The sequence below is a fragment of the Leucopleurus acutus genome (genome assembly GCF_964270905.1).
Source record: "Leucopleurus acutus genome assembly, chromosome: 2".
NCBI lineage: Eukaryota > Metazoa > Chordata > Mammalia > Artiodactyla > Delphinidae > Leucopleurus > Leucopleurus acutus.
This window is the reverse complement of record NC_139143.1, coordinates 174,337,419-174,355,846: the sequence shown is the minus strand read 5'-3', so window position 1 is coordinate 174,355,846 and position 18,428 is coordinate 174,337,419. Positions and strand designations below refer to the sequence as shown.

At 38.3% G+C, this 18,428-nt stretch overlaps 1 protein-coding gene across 1 annotated transcript in view; it reads left to right on the top strand.

The window, feature by feature from the left end:
• CLIC4 (chloride intracellular channel 4) overlaps positions 1-18,428 on the top strand; it is an 83,805-nt gene that overhangs the window by 39,529 nt on the left and 25,848 nt on the right. Inside the window, exons 2-3 of the mRNA XM_082833703.1 lie at positions 958-1,067; positions 17,982-18,107. Coding sequence (XP_082689829.1) covers positions 958-1,067; positions 17,982-18,107 — 236 coding nt within the window. The remainder of the gene's footprint in view (positions 1-957; positions 1,068-17,981; positions 18,108-18,428) is intronic.

Genomic DNA, 18,428 nt, shown 5'->3' with positions numbered 1-18,428 from the left:
TATAAAGATACCTTTTGTTATTTTCTTGTTCCCTGAAGGAATGTGTAAACAAGGTATGGGATTTTTATAATGAATAATTTTTAAAAAAATATTTATTTATTTGTTTGGCTGCACTGTGCCTTAGTTGTGACATACGGGATCTTTTAGTTGCAGCATGTGGGCTCTTAGTGCAGCGTACGGGATCTAGTTCCCTGACCAGGGATAGAAGCCAGGCCCCCTGCCTTGGGAGTGTGGAGTCTTAACCACTGGACCACCAGGGAAGTCCCATGAATAATTTTGCTTAATGTGGGGGAGGTTGGTAGTTACTTTACCCTTTGGAAAGAGGCACACGTTTCCCTTTTCATGTTGCCCTGTAAAGAATACTGTTTCATAGAACAAGAAATGACTTAAGTTTCATAAAACCTATGATAGTCTTTGCCCTGACGCAAGGATATATGTACCCCCTAGGGATTGATTGGACCTGTGCTGTCCAATAAGGTTGCCATTAGCCACGTGTGGCTGTTTAAATATAAATTAATTAAAAGTAAATAAAATTCAGTTCATTTGAACTAGCCACATTTTAAGTACTCATTAGCCATATATCACAAATAACTACTGTATTGGACAGTGATAATTCAGATAATTTCTATCATTGCAGATAGCTCTCTTGGACAGCGCTATATTAGACTGGCCATTTTTAAGAAAAAGAGGCGGGAATTCCCTGGTGGTCCAGTGGTTAGGACTCTGTGCTTTCACTTCCGAGGGCCTGGGTTCAATCCCTGGTCAGGGAATTAAGATCCTGCAAGCCGTGCAGTGTGGCCAAAACAAAAAAAAGAGAAAGAGGCAAATGAAAGACCTGAATTTCTTCCTTCCACAATGCAACTTTTCCTGTCCCCTTGACTAAAATTCAGGAAAAGGTCTACTGTTTTGTGTATCATCACTTTGGCCTTGTTTTTTAATGTTTATTTCTGTTTCCAGGCTGGCAGTGATGGTGAAAGCATAGGAAACTGCCCCTTTTCCCAGAGGCTCTTCATGATTCTTTGGCTCAAAGGAGTTGTGTTTAGTGTCACAACTGTTGACCTGAAAAGGTAAGATTTGGTTGTAGTTGGGGATCAACTTGATGTTCTCAGTTTGATCCTCTCCTCATCCGTCACTTTGCTTGCATATGTTCTATAAAGAAATGTATTAAAGTTCAGCTGATTTATGGGCACATTTAACTTGTATAAGTATTATGGATAATTCACAATGTAAGTATATTGCTTGTGGCCTCTCAGTCTTTTTAGGAGCTTATTGTATGTTTACCTTATAATATCAAGAGCAGCACCAGGAGCTGTTTTAGGGTAGAAGCAGTGAAATCTTTGACTTTACAGATAAACATGTAACTATGCAGAACTTTCTAAGCAGACGACTTCTCAAATGTGCTCGTAGACACATGGCCTATACAATCTGGATCTTTAAAACCAAGAGTGGGATTTTTGGAGGCTGACTACTGCTGTGGTCTTTTTCATTTCATCTACTTTTCAAAGCATAATAGGAGTTTTCTGTAATATGATTTTAGCCATATTTGGTTAAATACAATTATAGAATAAGAGTAGTTATCTATGGCCCTGTGACTGTTCTTGCTAGGTGAAGGGTTGTTTCTGACTTTCTCTCTACAGACCAAAGTGGAGAGGGCTGAGAAGAGCCCTGAGAGCAGTAAGCTTTTTTTACTCAGTAACTTCTATTCTCCCTTAGCAAACAGGTCTGAGGCGAAGAACGTTCATACTTAAAAAAAAAAAAAGATTTAAACCAAGGGTTGAGAACATTTTTACCAATAGAAAATCTGGGATTTGGCAGTGGAAATGTATTCCTCTTGACACAAATGCCACAAAGCAAAAAATGCTTTGCTACTTATTTTTTAAGCTTATTAGACATGTGCAGTGTCCAAGAAAAAATAATGACAGGCTATCACTGGATGGGGAGCAGAATTCATGAACATTCTCCTTCTGGGCATCACAATGTGAGAATTACCTGACAGCTGTAATCCCATTCCCTGTTCTAGGTTAGCATTCTCTGGGACCCCTGTCAGTTCCTTAAAATTTATTTTTTACTTCACTTAATTGAGATTTTGCAGACTTAAAATCTATTTATTGAAAATAAGCCATAAAGTCTTCCAGGAACCCCTTTGGTTATATATATGAATGTAGAAATAAGCCTTTGGGAATTGTAAGAACTACAGGCTCAGTTGAAGACATACCTAGCTCATATTGGACAGAGCTATTGTAAGAATGAAATAATTTATATAGTTACCCTTCTATTACTGTTTTTTTCCTACATGCATTCACAAAGGGAGTTTCCCAATATAACTCCTAAAAATAGACCGTGCCGCCAAGAACACACCCTTAGTGTGTCTTAAAATACTTGGATTTCTCCTATTCCATTTTTGGCTTGGAGCAAGTGAGTTGACTAACATGCTTTGAAAAAGCCTTCTTTGAACAGCTCAATACAGTGCTTGATTGTGGTGCACACCAGTAATAGAACCATAAACGGTGGGAATCTGGTTCAGAAAAGGAAGTGAACTCATAACGGCTGTTTCTAAGTCATCTGTTTCACTTTTCGTTTACAAAGTTTTGATGGCGTTATTCTTGGAAGTTGATTGATATTTGGGGATTTGTATATGTTTAGGAGTAATGTGCCCTACATGTAGAAGGTGACACATGGGAAGTAGGATGAAAGATTCAGGGCCTCCTAATTAGAAAATTTGCTACTCAAAGAAGACGTGTGTTTATTTCCTAGAGCTTTGTGTAAAATCTACAGAGAACACTTATTACTGGAGCCTATATTCTTTAGCTTTCTTTAAAAGTCTTAGGTCTACAGTACATATAAAAAAATCCTTCTTAAGGTCAATTAAAAGTGTACAAGTAGTACATGATAATGAGTCCCCTTCATCCCTAACCTTGGTCATCAGGTTCCCCTTCACAGAGATAATTGCATTTAGGTTTGCTCTTTACCATTCTTCCAGACCTTTTCTGTGAGTTTACATGCTTATATATATAGTCTTAAGTAAGATTTCAAAGAGAAGGTACCCCAAGAGAATGAACGTTGGCTCAAAAAAAAAAAACAGTATAAATAAAGTTGTCACAGAGGACTAAAACATGCTGTAGTAAAAAGTACCTTTCATAATATATTCTTAACTTTAAAACTTTAAATATGATTGTTTTTAGAAAGCTGTGGGGGAGAAAGATTTGGTGCCTATAGTGCTTATTTTCCTGCTTTTCCTGATAATTGCCTAATTTCTTGGTGAAATGTACTGATCCCAAAACAAACTGGCGGAGAGCAATAGAACTCTACTGAGAGCTTTTTAGAAGCCCACTCTCTGCTCTGAAAAAATTATTGTTAAATGACATTTCATCCATAAGAACAAGCCAGTTTCTAGTTCTGGCACTGTGTAACATGTTCTCTTTGAAGCTCAGTCGGTGTTAGTGACTATGCTGGTGGTATGCATATGCCCCTGTGAGGCTTGGAACAACCTCCCATTGCTTCCTGCGAGTGCTGTCTTCATACTTTTGTGGGAGTAATTTCTAAGCCTAATTTTTTGTTTATGCTGCAGTCGTATTACAGAACTTCCTGATTAAAAAAAAAATAGTTCCCAGGCTTCAGGAATTCAGGTTTATATCAACTGCCATTTGAACAAAAGCTTCAGGTAAATATAAGTGAAAATATTAAAATATGGGACACATTTCAGGATGTTATCATGTGTCATCAAAAGGGGAGCAACCATGGCATACCAGAAAGTGTTAGGGGTAGAGACCTGGTTCTGTGTGGAGAGAGCCCTGTCTCTGATTTCGCTGGGCAAGCTGTCTCATCTTCTTGGAGGTCAGTTACCTCATTTTTAATCTCAGTAAGAAAGAAGGGAAAAATAAACTAACATTTCTTCATTGTCTATTACGTGCTAAACACTGTTCCAGGGTACTTTTCACTACTGTTATCAGACCATTTTCAGACCTATTATTGAATAGAATTTATTATTTTTATCACACTGGTGTTACAGGGCCTTTGTGGCTGACAGGTTCATGGCAGTGATCAAGAACTTTATTTGAAGACTTCCATTATCTTCATTATGCTCAGAAGTTCTTAAATCAGAGATCAGCATCATTAGAGCACAGATAAGCCTGAGAGGTAGGCTGGGGGAAGAGAAAGAAGGAAGCGTGAGAAAAGTAATAAGAGAGAGTGACAGACACACATACATATACACACTGAGACATTGACTTGGATATAGCTGAGTGTGGCTATATAGTTGTTATGGTAAACTCTTCTGGTTTTGGGAAATGAGAGTGGAAATGATAACTTTAAGAAATAAGCTTTTTATTGTAAAAGCAGTGATATCTGCTATATTACCAGTGAATAAAATTCCTCCTCCATGATATTCTCTGAGAAAATAGATAAATTGGAGAAGACCACTTTAAAAGTCTGGGAAATATTTGTTTTCATTTTTCCCATTCCCACCTTAAACATTGAAACTGTCTCATCCTTTGTGGTGTCACCAGTTTCTTCTGCTTCAGAAGTCAGCATACCATTTGTAACATTGTATGAGTCAGACCCACAAGTAAATTGCCATGATCATGGCGTAAGGTTTTGCATTATTATTATAATAGTTTAAACTTTAACAATTTTGTTATAGTTTAAAATGTTACAGCAGAACTATAAAACTGATAGTTCTGTATATCTTAAAAGGAGTTATAAACTCAGAACAAAATCTGATTTCCAAATAGATTCTTCAGGTAATTTGCTTTCATTATCATGTCTCTGTGGTTCTACCCTTCTGAAAATAGTCTTCAGCAAGTTGAGAGATCAGTTTTGAGTTCCAGGTACATCTTCAGTACACAGCAGCATGAATAACACATACAGAGAGACTAAGTGGAGTGGAACAGGCCAGCCTTTTAGAGAAATCATTTCCTGCTGCTGGTCAGTCAGGAAAGTACAGACTCTGTTCTTCCCCTTTGTAAAGTTGACTTGGGCTACGTGAAGACCTTGTTAGAATGGTCCTACAATTCAAGATATGGGTCTCAGGAATGCATTTTGAATCACATGTATACATACCCTGTGTGTGTGTGTGTGTGTGTGTGAGACAGAGAGAGATAGAGACAGAGAGAGATAGAGACAGAGACAGACAGAATTTCACTGCCACTGCCACATGTCTTTATGTTCTTTTTCAAGATAATTTCAAAGCTGAAAAATCCTGTTGAGGCCACTAAGAGCTGAAATAGAAAAATGGATTGTTAGTGAAAGGTTTTCTAAACCTGGTGTCAGTATAAACTCTGCTTATAAACTATAAATAAAATCTGTTGAACATTATAAAAGCTGAATTTGATACCTTTTCATGGGTGCTATTTTGTTCTAAAAGTAGACAGAGATCAGCAGTATACCACATTTAATCACAGTAAATAAAATCCTTTAACTGGTTGAACGGGACACACAGACAAAATACTTAGTAACTGGGATCTTGGTGTGTGTGGTTTGATGTTCACAATTCAGTCATTCAGTTAGTGACTTTAGTATTAGTCAGAATATAGCAAATCTAGTGAAGGATAATTAATAGGAGTAAAGTGATCTGAAACCAAAGATTTGTGTTGTTACCTTTTTTTGCTTATTTGCCATCTGGTGTCCAGCATTCTCTTGATTTGTATGAAATAATTCTATGCCTTGAAAATCAACACCTTTAAAGTTTTAAAAGGGAACTCAATTAACGTGTAAGTCTACATACTTCATTTTTTTTTCTCTCCATTTAGTGAGTCAACTAGTTACAATAGGTCATTTTTAAGGACCAGCTCCAGTGTCCTGTGGCTGTGCCGTACTCATTTTATACCAAGCAGCTGGAACCGGGCCACCAGCCCGAGGGCCTCCAATTGTTTGTGCTGAATTAAATTTTAATTGCAATTAAGCCACTTAAGTTGCTTAAAGTATTAGCTCCTATAAGATGTCTCCTTTTCATTCCTGCCTTTCCCTTTCTTTCTGTATCTTATTTCAGTTTTTTCTTTTTTTTTTTTGATGAGTATTCACCATCCAGTTTTTTAATTTTTTTAAAATTAAAAAAAATTTTTAAACATCTTCATTGGAGTATAGTTGCTTTACAATGTTGTGTTAGTTTCTGCTGTATAACAAAGTGAATCATCTATATGTATACATATATCCCCATATCCCCTCCCTCTTGCGTCTCCCTCCCACCCTCCCTATGCCACCCCTCTAGGTGGTCACAAAGCACTGAGCTGATCTCCCTGAACTATGCTGCTGCTTCCCACTAGCTATCTGTTTTATATTTGGCAGTGTATATATGTCAGTGCTACTCTCTCACTTCATCCCAGCTTACCCTTGCCCCTTCCCATGTCCTCAAGTCCATTCTCTACATCTCTGTCTTTATTCCTTTCCTGCCCTGCCCCTAGGTTCATGAGAACCATTTTTTTTTTTTTTAAGATTCCCTATATATGTTAGCATACGGTATTTGTTTTTCTCTTTCTGACTTAATTCACTCTGTATGACAGTCTCTAGGTCCATCCACCTCACTACAGATAACTCAATTTTGTTTCTTTTTATGGCTGAGTAATAATCCATTGTATATATGTGCCACATCTTCTTTATCCATTCATCTCTTGATAGACATTTAGGTTGCTTCCATGTCTTGGCTATTGTAAATAGTGCTGCAATGAACATTGTGGTACATGACTCTTTTTGAATTATGGTTTTCTCAGGGTATATGCCCAGTAGGGGATTGCTGGGTCATATGGTAGCTCTATTTTTAGTTTTTTAGGAACCTCCATACTGTTCTCCATGGGGACTGTGTCAATTTACATTCCCACCAACAGTGCAAGAGGGTTCTCTTTCCTCCACACCATCTCCAGCATTTATTGTTTGTAGATTTTTTAATGATGGCCATTCTGACCAGTGTGAGGTGGTACCTCATTGTAGTTTTGATTTGCATTTCTTTAATGATTAGTGATGTTGAACATCCTTTCATGTGTTTGTTGGCAATCTGCATATCTTTGACAGAGAAATGTCTGTTTAGGTCTTCTGCCCATTTTTGGATTGGGTTGTTTGTTTCTTTGAAATTGTGCTGCATGAGCTGCTTATGTATTTTGGAGATTAATCCTTTGTCAGTTGCTTTGTTTGCAAATATTTTCTCCTATTTTCGTCTTGTTTCTGGTTTCCTTTGCTGTGCAAAAGCTTTTAAGTTTCATTAGGTCCCATTTGTTTATTTTTGTTTTTATTTCCATTTCTCTAGGAGGTGGGTCAAAAAGGATCTTGCTGTGATTTATGTCATAGAGTGTTCTGCCTATGTTTTCCTCTAAGAGTTTGATAGTGTCTGGCCTTACATTTAGGTCTTTAATCCATTTTGAGTTTATTTTTGTGTATGGTGTTAGGGAGTGTTCTGATTTCATTCTTTCACATGTAGCTGTCCAGTTTTCTCAACACCACTTATTGAAGAGGCTGTCTTTTCTCCATTGTATAGTCTTGCCTCCTTTATCAAAAGTAAGGTGACCATACGTGTGTGGGTTTATGTCTGGGCTTTCTATCCCATTCCATTGATCTGTATTTCTGTTTTTGTGTCAGCACCATATTGTCTTGATTACTGTAGCTCTGTAGTATAGTCTGAAGTCAGGGAGCCTGATGCCTCCAGCTCCGTTTTTCTTTCTCAAGATTGTTTTGGCTATTCAGGGTCTTTTGTGTTTCCATACAAATTGTGAAATTTTTTGTTCTAGTTCTGTGAAAAATGCCATTGCTACTTTGATAGGGATTGCACTGAATCTGTAGATTGCTTTTCGTAGTATAGTCATTTTCACAATGTTGATTCTTCCAATCCAAGAACTTGGTATATCTCTCCATCTGTTTGTATAATGTTTAATTTCTTTCATCATTGTCTTATAGTTTTCTGCATACAGGTCTTTTGTCTCCTTAGGTAGGTTTATCCCTAGGTACTTTATTCTTTTTGTTGCAGTGGTAAATGGGAGTGTTTCCTTAATTTCTCTTTCAGATTTTTCGTTGTTAGTGTATAGGAATGCAAGAGATTTCTGTGCATTAATTTTGTATCTTGCTACTTTACCAGATTCATTGATTAGCTCTAGTAGTTTTCTGGTAGCATCTTTAGGATTCTTTGTGTATAGTATCATGTCATCTGCAAACAGTGACAGTTTTAATTCTTCTTTTCTGATTTGGTTTCCTTTTATTTCTTTTTCTTCTCTGACTGCTGTAGCTAAAACTTCCAAAACTATGTTGAATAATAGTGGTGAGAGTAGGCAATCTTGTCTTGTTCCTAATCTTAGCGGAAATGCTTTCAGTTTTTCACCATTGAGAATGATGTTGGCTGTGGGTTTGTCATATATGGCCTATATTATGTTGAGGTAGCTTCCCTCTATGCCTACTTTCTGGAGAGTTTTTATCATAAATGGGTGTTGAATTTTGCTGAAAGCTTTTTCTTCATCTATTGAGATTATCATATGGTTTTTATCCTTCAACTTGTTAATATGGTGTATATTGTGTATATTGAAGTGTCCTTGCATTCCTAGGATAAACCCCACTTGATCGTGGTGTATGATCCTTTTAATGTGCTGTTGGATTCTGTTTGCTAGTATTTTGTTGAGGATTTTTGCATCTATGTTCATCAGCGATATTGGCCTCTAGTTTTCTTTTTTTGTGACCTCTTTGTCTGGTTTTGGTATCAGGGTGATGGTGGCCTCGTAGAATGAGTTTGGGAGTGTTCCTCCCTCTGCTATATATTTTGGAAGAGTTTGAGAAGGATAGGTGTTAGCTCTTCTCTAAATGTTTGATAGAATTTGCCTGTGAAGCCATCTGGTCCTGGGCTTTTGTTTGTTGGAAGATTTTTAATCACAGTTTCAATTTCACTGCTTGTGATTGGTCTGTTTATATTTTCTGTTTCTTCCTGGTTCAGTCTCAGAAGCTTGTGCTTTTCTAAGAATTTGTCCGTTTCTTCCAGGTTGTCCATTTTATTGGCATATAGCTGCTTGTAGTAATCTCTCATGATCCTTTGTATTTCTGCAGTGTCAGCTGTTACTTCTTTTTCATTTCTAATTCTGTTCATTTGAGTCTTCTCCCTTTTTTTCTGGATGAGTCTGGCTAATGGTTTATCAATTTTGTTTATCTTCTCAAAGAACCAGCTTTTAGTTTTATTGATCTTTGATGTTGTTTCCTTCATTTCTTTTTCATTTATTTCTGATTTGATCTTTATGATTTCTTTCCTTCTGCTAACTTTGGGGTATTTTTTGTCCTTCTTTCTCTAATTGCTTTCGGTATAAGGTTAGGTTGTTTATTTGAGATGTTTCTTGTTTTTTGAGGTAGGATTGTATTGCTATAAATGTCCCTCTTAGAACTGCTTTTGCTGCATCCCATAGGTTTTGGGTCATCATGTTTTCATTGTCATTTGTTTCTAGGTATTTTTTGATTTCCTCTTTGATTTCTTCAGTTATCTCCTGGTTATTTACTAGTGTATTGTTTAGCTTCCATGTGTTTGAATTTTTTACAGTTTTTTTCCTGTAACTGATATCTAGTCTCGTAGTGTTGTGGTCGGAAAAGATACTTGATACGATTTCAGTTTTGTTAAATTTACCAAGGCTTGATTTGTGACCCAAGATATGATCTATTCTGGAGAATGTTCCATGAGCACTTGAGAAGAAAGTATATTCTATTGTTTTTGGTTGGAGTATCCTATAAATATCAGTTAAGTCCATCTTGTCTAATGTGTCATTTAAAGCTTGTGTTTCCTTATTTTCATTTTGGATGATCTGTCCATTGGTGAAAGTGGGGTGTTAAAGTCCCCTACTATTATTGTGTTGCTGTTGATTTCCCCTTTTATGGCTGTTAGCATTTGCCTTATGTATTGAGGTGCTCCTATATGTTGGGTGCATAAATATTTGCAATCATCTTCTTGGATGGATCCCTTATAGTAGTCTTTATTTTAAAGTCTATTTTGTCTGATACGAGAATTGCTACTCCAGCTTTCTTTTGATTTCCATTTGCATGGAATATCTTTTTCCATCCCCTCACTTTCAGTCTGTATGTGTCCCTAGGTCTGAAGTGGGTCTCTTGTAGACAGCATATATACAGGTCTTGCTTTTGTATTCATTCAGCCAGTCTGTGTCTTTTGGTTGGAGCATTTAATCCATTTACATTTAAGGTAATTATCGATATGTATGTTCCTATTACCATTTTCTTAATTGTTTTGGGTTTGTTTTTGGAGGTCTTCTTCTCCTCTTGTGTTTCCTGCCTAGAGAAGTTCCTTTAGCATTTGTTGTAAAGCTAGTTTGGTGATGTTGAATTCTCTTAAGTTTTGCTTGTCTGTAAAGTTTTTAATTTTTCTGTCAAATCTGAATGAGATCCTTGCTGGGTAGAGTAATCTTGGTTGTAGGTTTTGCCCTTTCATCACTTTAAATATGCCCTGCCACTCCCTTCTGGCTTATAGAGTTTCTGCTGAAAGATCATGTGTTAACCTTATGGGGATTCCCTTGTATGTTATTTGTTGCTTTTGCCTTGCTGCTTTTAATATTTTTTTCTTTTTTAAAATTTATTTATTTATTTATTTATTTATTTATGGCTGTGTTGGGTCTTCGTTTCTGTGCGAGGGCTTTCTCCAGTTGCGGCGAGCAGGGGCCACTCTTCATCGCAGTGCACGGGCCTCTCACTATCGCGGCCTCTCATTGCGGAGCACAGTCTCCAGATGTGCAGGCTCAGTAGTTGTGGCTCACAGGCCCAGTTGCTCCATGGCATGTGGGATCCTCCCAGACCAGGGCTCGAACCCGTGTCCCCTGCATCGACAGGCAGACTCTCAACCACTGTGCCACCAGGGAAGCCCAATATTTTTTCTTTGTATTTAATTTTTGATAGTTTGATTAATATGTGTCTTCGCATGTTTCTCCTTGGGTTTATCCTGTATGGGACTCTCTGTGCTTCCTGGACTTGATTGACTATTTATTTTCTCATATTAGGGAAGTTTTCAACTATAATCTCTTCACGTATTTTCTCAGTCCCTTTCTTTTTCTCTTCTTCTGGGACCCCTATAATTCGAATGTTGGTGTGTTTAATGTTATCCCAGAGGTCTCTGAGACTGTCCTCAATTCTTTTCATCCTTTTTTCTTTATTCTGCTCTGCGGTGGTTATTTCCACTGTTTTATCTTCCAGGTCACTTATTGTTCTTTTGCCTCAGTTATTCTGCTATTGATTCTTTCTAGAGATATTTTAATTTCATTTATTGTGTTGTTCATCGTTTGTTTGCTCTTTAGTTCTTCTAGGTCCTTGTTAAACGTTTCTTGTATTTTCTCCATTCTATTTCCAAGATTTTGCATCATCTTTACTATCATTACTCTGAATTCTTTTTCAGGTAGACTGCCTATTTCCCTTCATTTGTTTGGTCTGGTGGGTGTTTACCTTGCTCCTTCATCTGCTGCATATTTCTCTGTCTTCTCATTTTGTTTAACTTACTCTGTTTGGGGTCTCCTTTTCGCAGGCTGCAGGTTCGTAGTTCCCGTTGTTTTTGGTGTCTGCCCCCAGTGGGTGAGGTTGTTTCAGTGGCTTATGTAGGCTTCCTGGTGGAGGGGACTGGTGCCTGTGTTCTGGTGGGTGGGGCTAGATCTTGTCTCTCTGGTGGGCAGGGCTGCGTCTGGTGTTGAAGTGTCTGTTAACTTAGTATTAATTTAGGCAGCCTCTCTGCTAATGGGTGGGGTTGCGTTCCTGTCTTACTAGTTGTTTGGCATGGGGCATCCAGCACTGGAGCTTGCTGGCCGTTGGGTGGAGCTGGGTCTTAGCGTTGTGATGGAGATCTCTGGGAGAGCTCTTGCAGATTGATATTACGTGGGGCCAGGAGGTTTCTGTTGGTCCAGTTTCCTGAAGTCGGCTCTCACACCTCAGAGGCTCAGGCCTGATACCAGGCTGGAGCACCAAGACCCTGTCAGCCACACAGCTCAGAAGAAAAGGGAGAAAACAAGAAAGAAAAATAAATTATTAACATAAAAAAAAATTAAAAAAAAAAGAGAGCGACCAAACCAGTAAACAAATACACCAATGATAACAAGTGCTAAAAACTAAACTAAGATAAACATAAATATCAGAAACAAATCAGCCACAGACAGCAAACCCCAAGTCTACAGTTGCTCCTAAAGTCCACCGCCTCAATTTTGGGACGATGCGTTGTCCATTCAGGTGTTCCACAGATGCAGGGTACCTCAGGTTGACTGTGGGGATTTAATCCGCGGCTCCTGAGGCTGCACGGAGAGATTTCCCTTTCTCCTCTTTGTTTGCCCAACTCCTGGGGTTCAGCTTTGGTTTTGGCCCCGCCTCTGCATGTACGTTGCCCTCAGGCATCTGTTCCCTGCCCAGACAGGAGAGGGTTAAAGCAGCGGCTTATTAGGGGGCTCTGGCTCACTCGTGCCAGGGAGAGGGAGGGGTACGGTAGTCATAACTGGAATGCAGGGCGAGCCTGTGGCGGCAGAGGCCGGCGTAATGTTGCAACAGCCTGAGGCACCGTGTGTTCTCCCGGGGAAGTTGTGCCTGGATCACGGGACCCTGGCAGTGGCGTGCTGCACAGGCTCCGGGGGCTGTGGTATGGATAGTGACCTGTGCTTGCACACAGGATTCTTGTTGGCAGTGGCAGCAGCCTTAGCGTTTCATGCCCGTCTCAGGGGTCCGAGCTGATAGCCATGGCTCGCGCCTGTCTCTGGAGCTCACTTAGGTGTGCTCTGCCTACTGTGGGCACACGGGAAAGGAATCCCTTCTCCTTCCGCACCCCGAAACAATGGTCTCTTGCCTCTTCGGCAGGTCCAGACTTTTTCCCGGACTCCCTCCCGGCTAGCTGTGGCACACTAGCCCCCTTCAGGCTGTGTTCACGCAGCCAACCCCAGTCCTCTTCCTGGAATCCGACCTCCGAAGCCCGAGCCTCAGCTCCCAGCCCCCACCCGCCCCGGCGGGTGAGCAGACAAGCCTCTCAGGCTGGTGAGAGCTGGTTGGCCCCGATCCTCTGTGCGGGAATCTCTCTGCTTTGCCCTCTGCACCCCTGTTGCTGTGCTCCTCCGTGGCTTCAAAGCTTCCCCCCACCCCCCACCCCCCACCCCCGCCTACCCCTTGTTTCCACCAGTGAAGGGGCTTCCTAGGGTGTGGAGAGTTTTCCTCCTTCACAGCTCCGTCCCAGAGGTGCAGGTCCCATCCCTAGTCTTTTGTCTCTGTTTTTTCTTTTTTTTTGCCCTACGCAGGTACGTGGGTATTTTCTTGCCTTTTGGGAAGTCTGAGGTCTTCTGCTAGCGTTCAGTGAGTGTTCTTTAGGAGTTGTTCCACTTGTAGAAGTATTTTTGATGTGTTTGTGGGGAGGAAGGTGATCTCCACGTCTCACTCCTCTGCCATCTTGAAGGTCCCCCCTAGTTTTTTCTCTTTATATATTTCCTTTTCTTCATCTAGAAACAAACTTACTCTGGTAAGTAGTGGTGAAAATAAAAAGCCCCCAAAATATTGGAGAATATTCATGCTCTCATCTCAAGGCATGAATTCTATGCATTTTGTTTTTCCTAGATATCACTTAGGGGAAACATTTGAATGAATTTGAATGAATTCTTGAATATTTATTGAAGACCTTTTATGAAAAAAACCAAAGATGCCCTGAAAATTTTAGCCATTGCTTATTCAGTTTCATTTTTCTCACACTGCAGTTCTTGAAATGTTAAGTTTCTGCGAAGCATCTGTAAAAATGAGCCTTTGTGGGTCAGATGAAACACCTGAGACCTTAGAGTGCCAGTGAGGAATTGAAGTTGAAGAATCTTAGATTCTATCTGGTTGCTGACTTGGTAACAACTTCTAAGTGAGTCACTTCAGTGCGTACAACTTGTCCATTTATTTGACGTCTACTGATCTGTTAGGGGCATTAAAGTTTCTTCTCAAATTTACTTTCACTTGGAGTAAGGACCTAACATGATTGTGCTTTATCTCAGCAGTTAATCCTGAAAATAGTTTTATCATCTATAAAAAAAAAATCTTTATAGCCTTTTAGCAGAAACAAGAAAGACTATTCGCTAGTCATTAATATTAAGGAAAATTGGTAAACATATGCCTGGTTTCACTTTACTTACATACCTCTATATTAATCAGATTTCTTATTACCAGTTAATGCTAGATAACCAGTTTTGAACCATCAGACTCAAATAGAGTTTAAAACTGCAATTTCATCACTTGCATAAAGTTCACTGTCACACCCATTATTTGATTTGATCTTTACAGGCAGAGCCAGTCTTATAGCCATAGTACAAATGAGGAAATCTAGACCCAAAGAGGTTGTGATTTACGTAGTCACATAGCTGGTGAATGGCAGAACTGTTCAATTTGGGACTTTAACCAGGTCCTTTTTTATTCGGTCTTTGGTTCTTTCTTCTCTACCATGCTAACTTTATCCCTCCTCTAATAAATACTTTTGTTTTGAGATCTTGAAAGCTGTCATAATTTATTATAGAAGTAATAGCTGCTATTTATTTTGCTGCCCTCCCTTATGGGTTATTTTAAAGCATTGATTTCTTTCTTCTCCCTTACCTAAATCCACCCTGTTCATGAAAAAATTATTACCTTATATTTAGGCATTAATGGACTGTTTGTTAGTCATAAAAATGTTGGTGAATATATTTTATAACTTTGGAATGAGAAAAGTGTCTTCCAGGTGATCACAGTTTGTGTGTGATGAGATTAAAGAACATTCTTATTCATCACCGGCGTTGATGGGAAATGTGTGTATTCTCTTTCTCTTGTGTACTTTATAGAGTTTTATTAGCCCTACTTGCTGTGGTGAGATACTGTTGTTCTTGCTTACCTTTGTGCTACCTTTTTAAACTTTAAAGTGTTAGGATTAGAAAATAAATATATAAACCCTAAACTGTTAGAACTTCTAGACTCTTGATTATGTACAAGGTCTTCCTGAGTTGAGTAGGAAGTAAATTATAAGTGGGAACAAATGTGAGTCTGAGTGAGAACATGAGTGGGTGACTTGAAGATTAGAGATGACTGTGGTCTTGGGCATGCTGGACACTTTAGTGATCAAAGAAGAGGTGGTTACGATGATGAGTAAGAAGGAATAACAAAAAGAAACCAATGAAATGTGGAATTCCCTGGCAGTCCAGTGGTTAGAACTGCACACTTTCCTTGCTGAGGGCCCAGGTTCAGTCCCCGATCAGGGAACTAAGATCCTGCAAGCCGCATGGTATGGCCAGAGGCGGGGAAAGAAAAACAGTGAAATGAAAAACAGAACAGGATTAGTTCTGACTTGGAGCTGAATACTTATAAAAGTTACTGAAACCTTATAGGCATACCTCACTACTTAAATAAATGTGCGTCTGGAAGACTTACTCAAGTTTCATGTATTCCAATCATTTCGTGCTCAACTTTACCTTGTCCAACGAAGGAATGCTCAGTAAAAGAATCAAGAGTTGAAAATCAAATCAGATTTTGACTTTAAAAAGTTCTCTTTGGGAGCTTAGGTTTTTGTAGCAGTTGATAGATAGTCTTATTTTTCTTTGGCTTGGGAAGGAGATAGGCTCTAGAACTTGAGTAGAGGGAGGCTCTGAGTTAGAACATTTGGACTAATTGGATAATTAATAAGTCTTTATATATTTGATTGGAATGTAGTAATAGATGAGGCACTTTCCAAACCTAAATTGAGAGAGAGACAAGGGGCTGTGTGCAGGGCAATGGGAGGGAAAGAAAGGGAGAAAGAGAGAGAATTGATATGAATAAGACCATAATTGAAAATCTGGGCTGAGTATAGATTTTAGGGTACACTCTATTTTAAAAATTCATTTTAATGACAAAGTATTTCACCTTCATGATACACTTAAAGATATCCTTTATTTATTCAAATTCCATGCATTTGTGGTAAGGATGGAAGGAAGGAAGGTCTATAGTAGGGGGAAAAGTTCTTTGAAGCAATATATTATAATATTTTTTTAAGTTTAAGTTTTTTAAGTTCATCTTTTTAATTATGAAAGTATTCAAACATATACACAGAAAGAATAAACTTCCCCATAACTTCAGTTCTGTTAAGATTTTGCTCCCAGTTGCTTTGTCCCCTTTTTGCTTCTTGTTCTTTCTTTTCTTTTCTTTTTTTCCCTGAAATATTTTAAAGCACATCCCAGGAATCCTGTCATTTCACCTCTACTCATTTCAGTGTACATCTCCAAACAATAATGACAGGTCCTTAACTATCCACAATGCCATTATAACATCTAGTTCCCAGTATACAATCCAGTTTCCCCAGTTGTCTCCAAAATATCTTATCTTTGGCTGGTTTGTTCAAATTAGGATTCAAACGAATTCTATTCATATTTGGTTGTTATGTCTCTTAAATTTTTCTTAATCCACAACAATCCCTTCAAACTCCCATTTGTGGCTTTTTGTCCCCATGCCATTGACTGGTAGAAATCTAATTAGTTGAACTGTACACTGCCCCAAATTCTGGAGTTGGCTGATTGCTTCCTTGTGGTATCATTTAACTTTGTTCTGTAACTCCTTGTGTTTCCTGTAAATGAACTTTTTGGTCCCAGGACCCGTTTATACACTTAAATTATTGAGGACCTCAAAGAGCTTTCAGTTATTATTGATTTTACTATATTAGAAATTAAAACTGAGAAATTTAAAATATTTACTAATTCATTTAAGTAAAACAATCATGAACTCATTGTTATCACAAAATTTTTTAAGAATTAAAAATATCTTTATTTTCCAAAACAAAATTAGTGAGAAGAGTGGCATTGTTTTATATTTTTGTACCTATCTAATGTCTGCCTTGACAGAAGACAGATTCTCATATCTGCTTCTGTATATATTACCTTGTGATGACACACACCAAGTAGCCTATGGGAAACTCCACTGTACAGGCATGAGAGAATGAGAGTGGAAAAGGTAAACGATGTCAGTATTATGCGAATGGTTTTGACCTCATGGACCATCTGATGAAAGGGTCCCCTAGATCACAATTTTAGAGACAGCTGCCCAAGGAGACTTAATTTTAGAGTCAGGTTTGACTTATTTGGTAAGAATATTTCATAGGTGGTGATGTATGCCTCATATTTTATCATTAGGATGCACACCATATCTGTCATGTTATTGACTCTAGGATTCATTGGTAGGCTTAGGTGAGCCATTTTGCTTTTTAATAGGGTAGCATACAGTTTCACCATTTTTATCAGTGTTCTGTGTATTTTCAATTTCTCCTAATTCATAGGAGGAAAATTTCTTCATTATTTAATTTTGCATTTCTTTGATGATTGGGTTCTCGGACACTTTTCCATGAGTTCACTTATCTATTGCTTATCAATTTATTTTCACCCATACCTACTTGAATTTTTGATGAATTTGGACAAAATCCTTCTTATTTACTATACTATTTTTTCCATTCTATGTTGCTTTTTACCTTTGTTTATGCTATTTTTTATATATTGAAGTAATTTTGATATTAGATAGTCAAATCTCATAATCTTTTTCATTGTTAAGTCTGGACTTATAGGAAAATGGAGAAGTAGCATTTGAATTTGAAATCTTATGGAAAAGGACTGTAGGAATCAGCTGCTCTTCTTCCTTATTAAAAAAAAGAAAAGAAAAGGAAGGCCTAGAGAAGTAGAGAAGTTATAGTTTGCCCGTCTTTACACAGTGAGTTGGTGCCAGAGTTGAGACTAGAGACTGACCTTCCCAAGTCTTCTTCCCCTCATTCCACCTCCATTCCTAATAAGTACCTCAGTTACATTTGGAATGAGAATGAAGAACTTTGTCTTCGGTTAAAATCAAAGACTTTTAATTTTTTTATCCTAAATTATGTGCTTTGTGGATGTTTGCTTCTTACTAGAGTACTATTGTGGCTGTTATACTTAGTGGAAAAAATACTATTTCTTATTCATTTTTATATATTTTAAAATCTAGAATCACTCTGAGAATGTAAAGTATTGTTGCTTCTCAGTTAGAGTAAAAAATGACCTGATTTTGACCACTATTTTGTCTAACAGGAAGCCTGCAGACCTGCAGAACTTGGCTCCGGGGACCCACCCACCATTTATAACTTTCAACAATGAGGTCAAAACGGATGTAAATAAGATTGAAGAATTTCTTGAAGAAGTCTTATGCCCCCCCAAGTGAGTATTGAAGAAAATATGCATGGAAATATTGCCATCTCTTTAAAGTTTGTCTTATCTGGCCGTTAGAGACATTTCTCCTGATTGTACTTGAGTTAAATTGTCACAGCATTAAGTTGGAATGACTAGCACTTCTCTTCATACATTATAATGCTACACAAATGACAGAATTGGCTGCCAGGTAGGCCAGTAAGCCACACTAAGAAAGGTAGGAATCTGATTAAGCTATAGAATACCTTGTGAAAGTAGGTTTGAGACACATGAGATAGGTCAGGAAAGACTGGTTATTTGAGGTCCCAAAATGAGAGAGAAGTTTAGGGA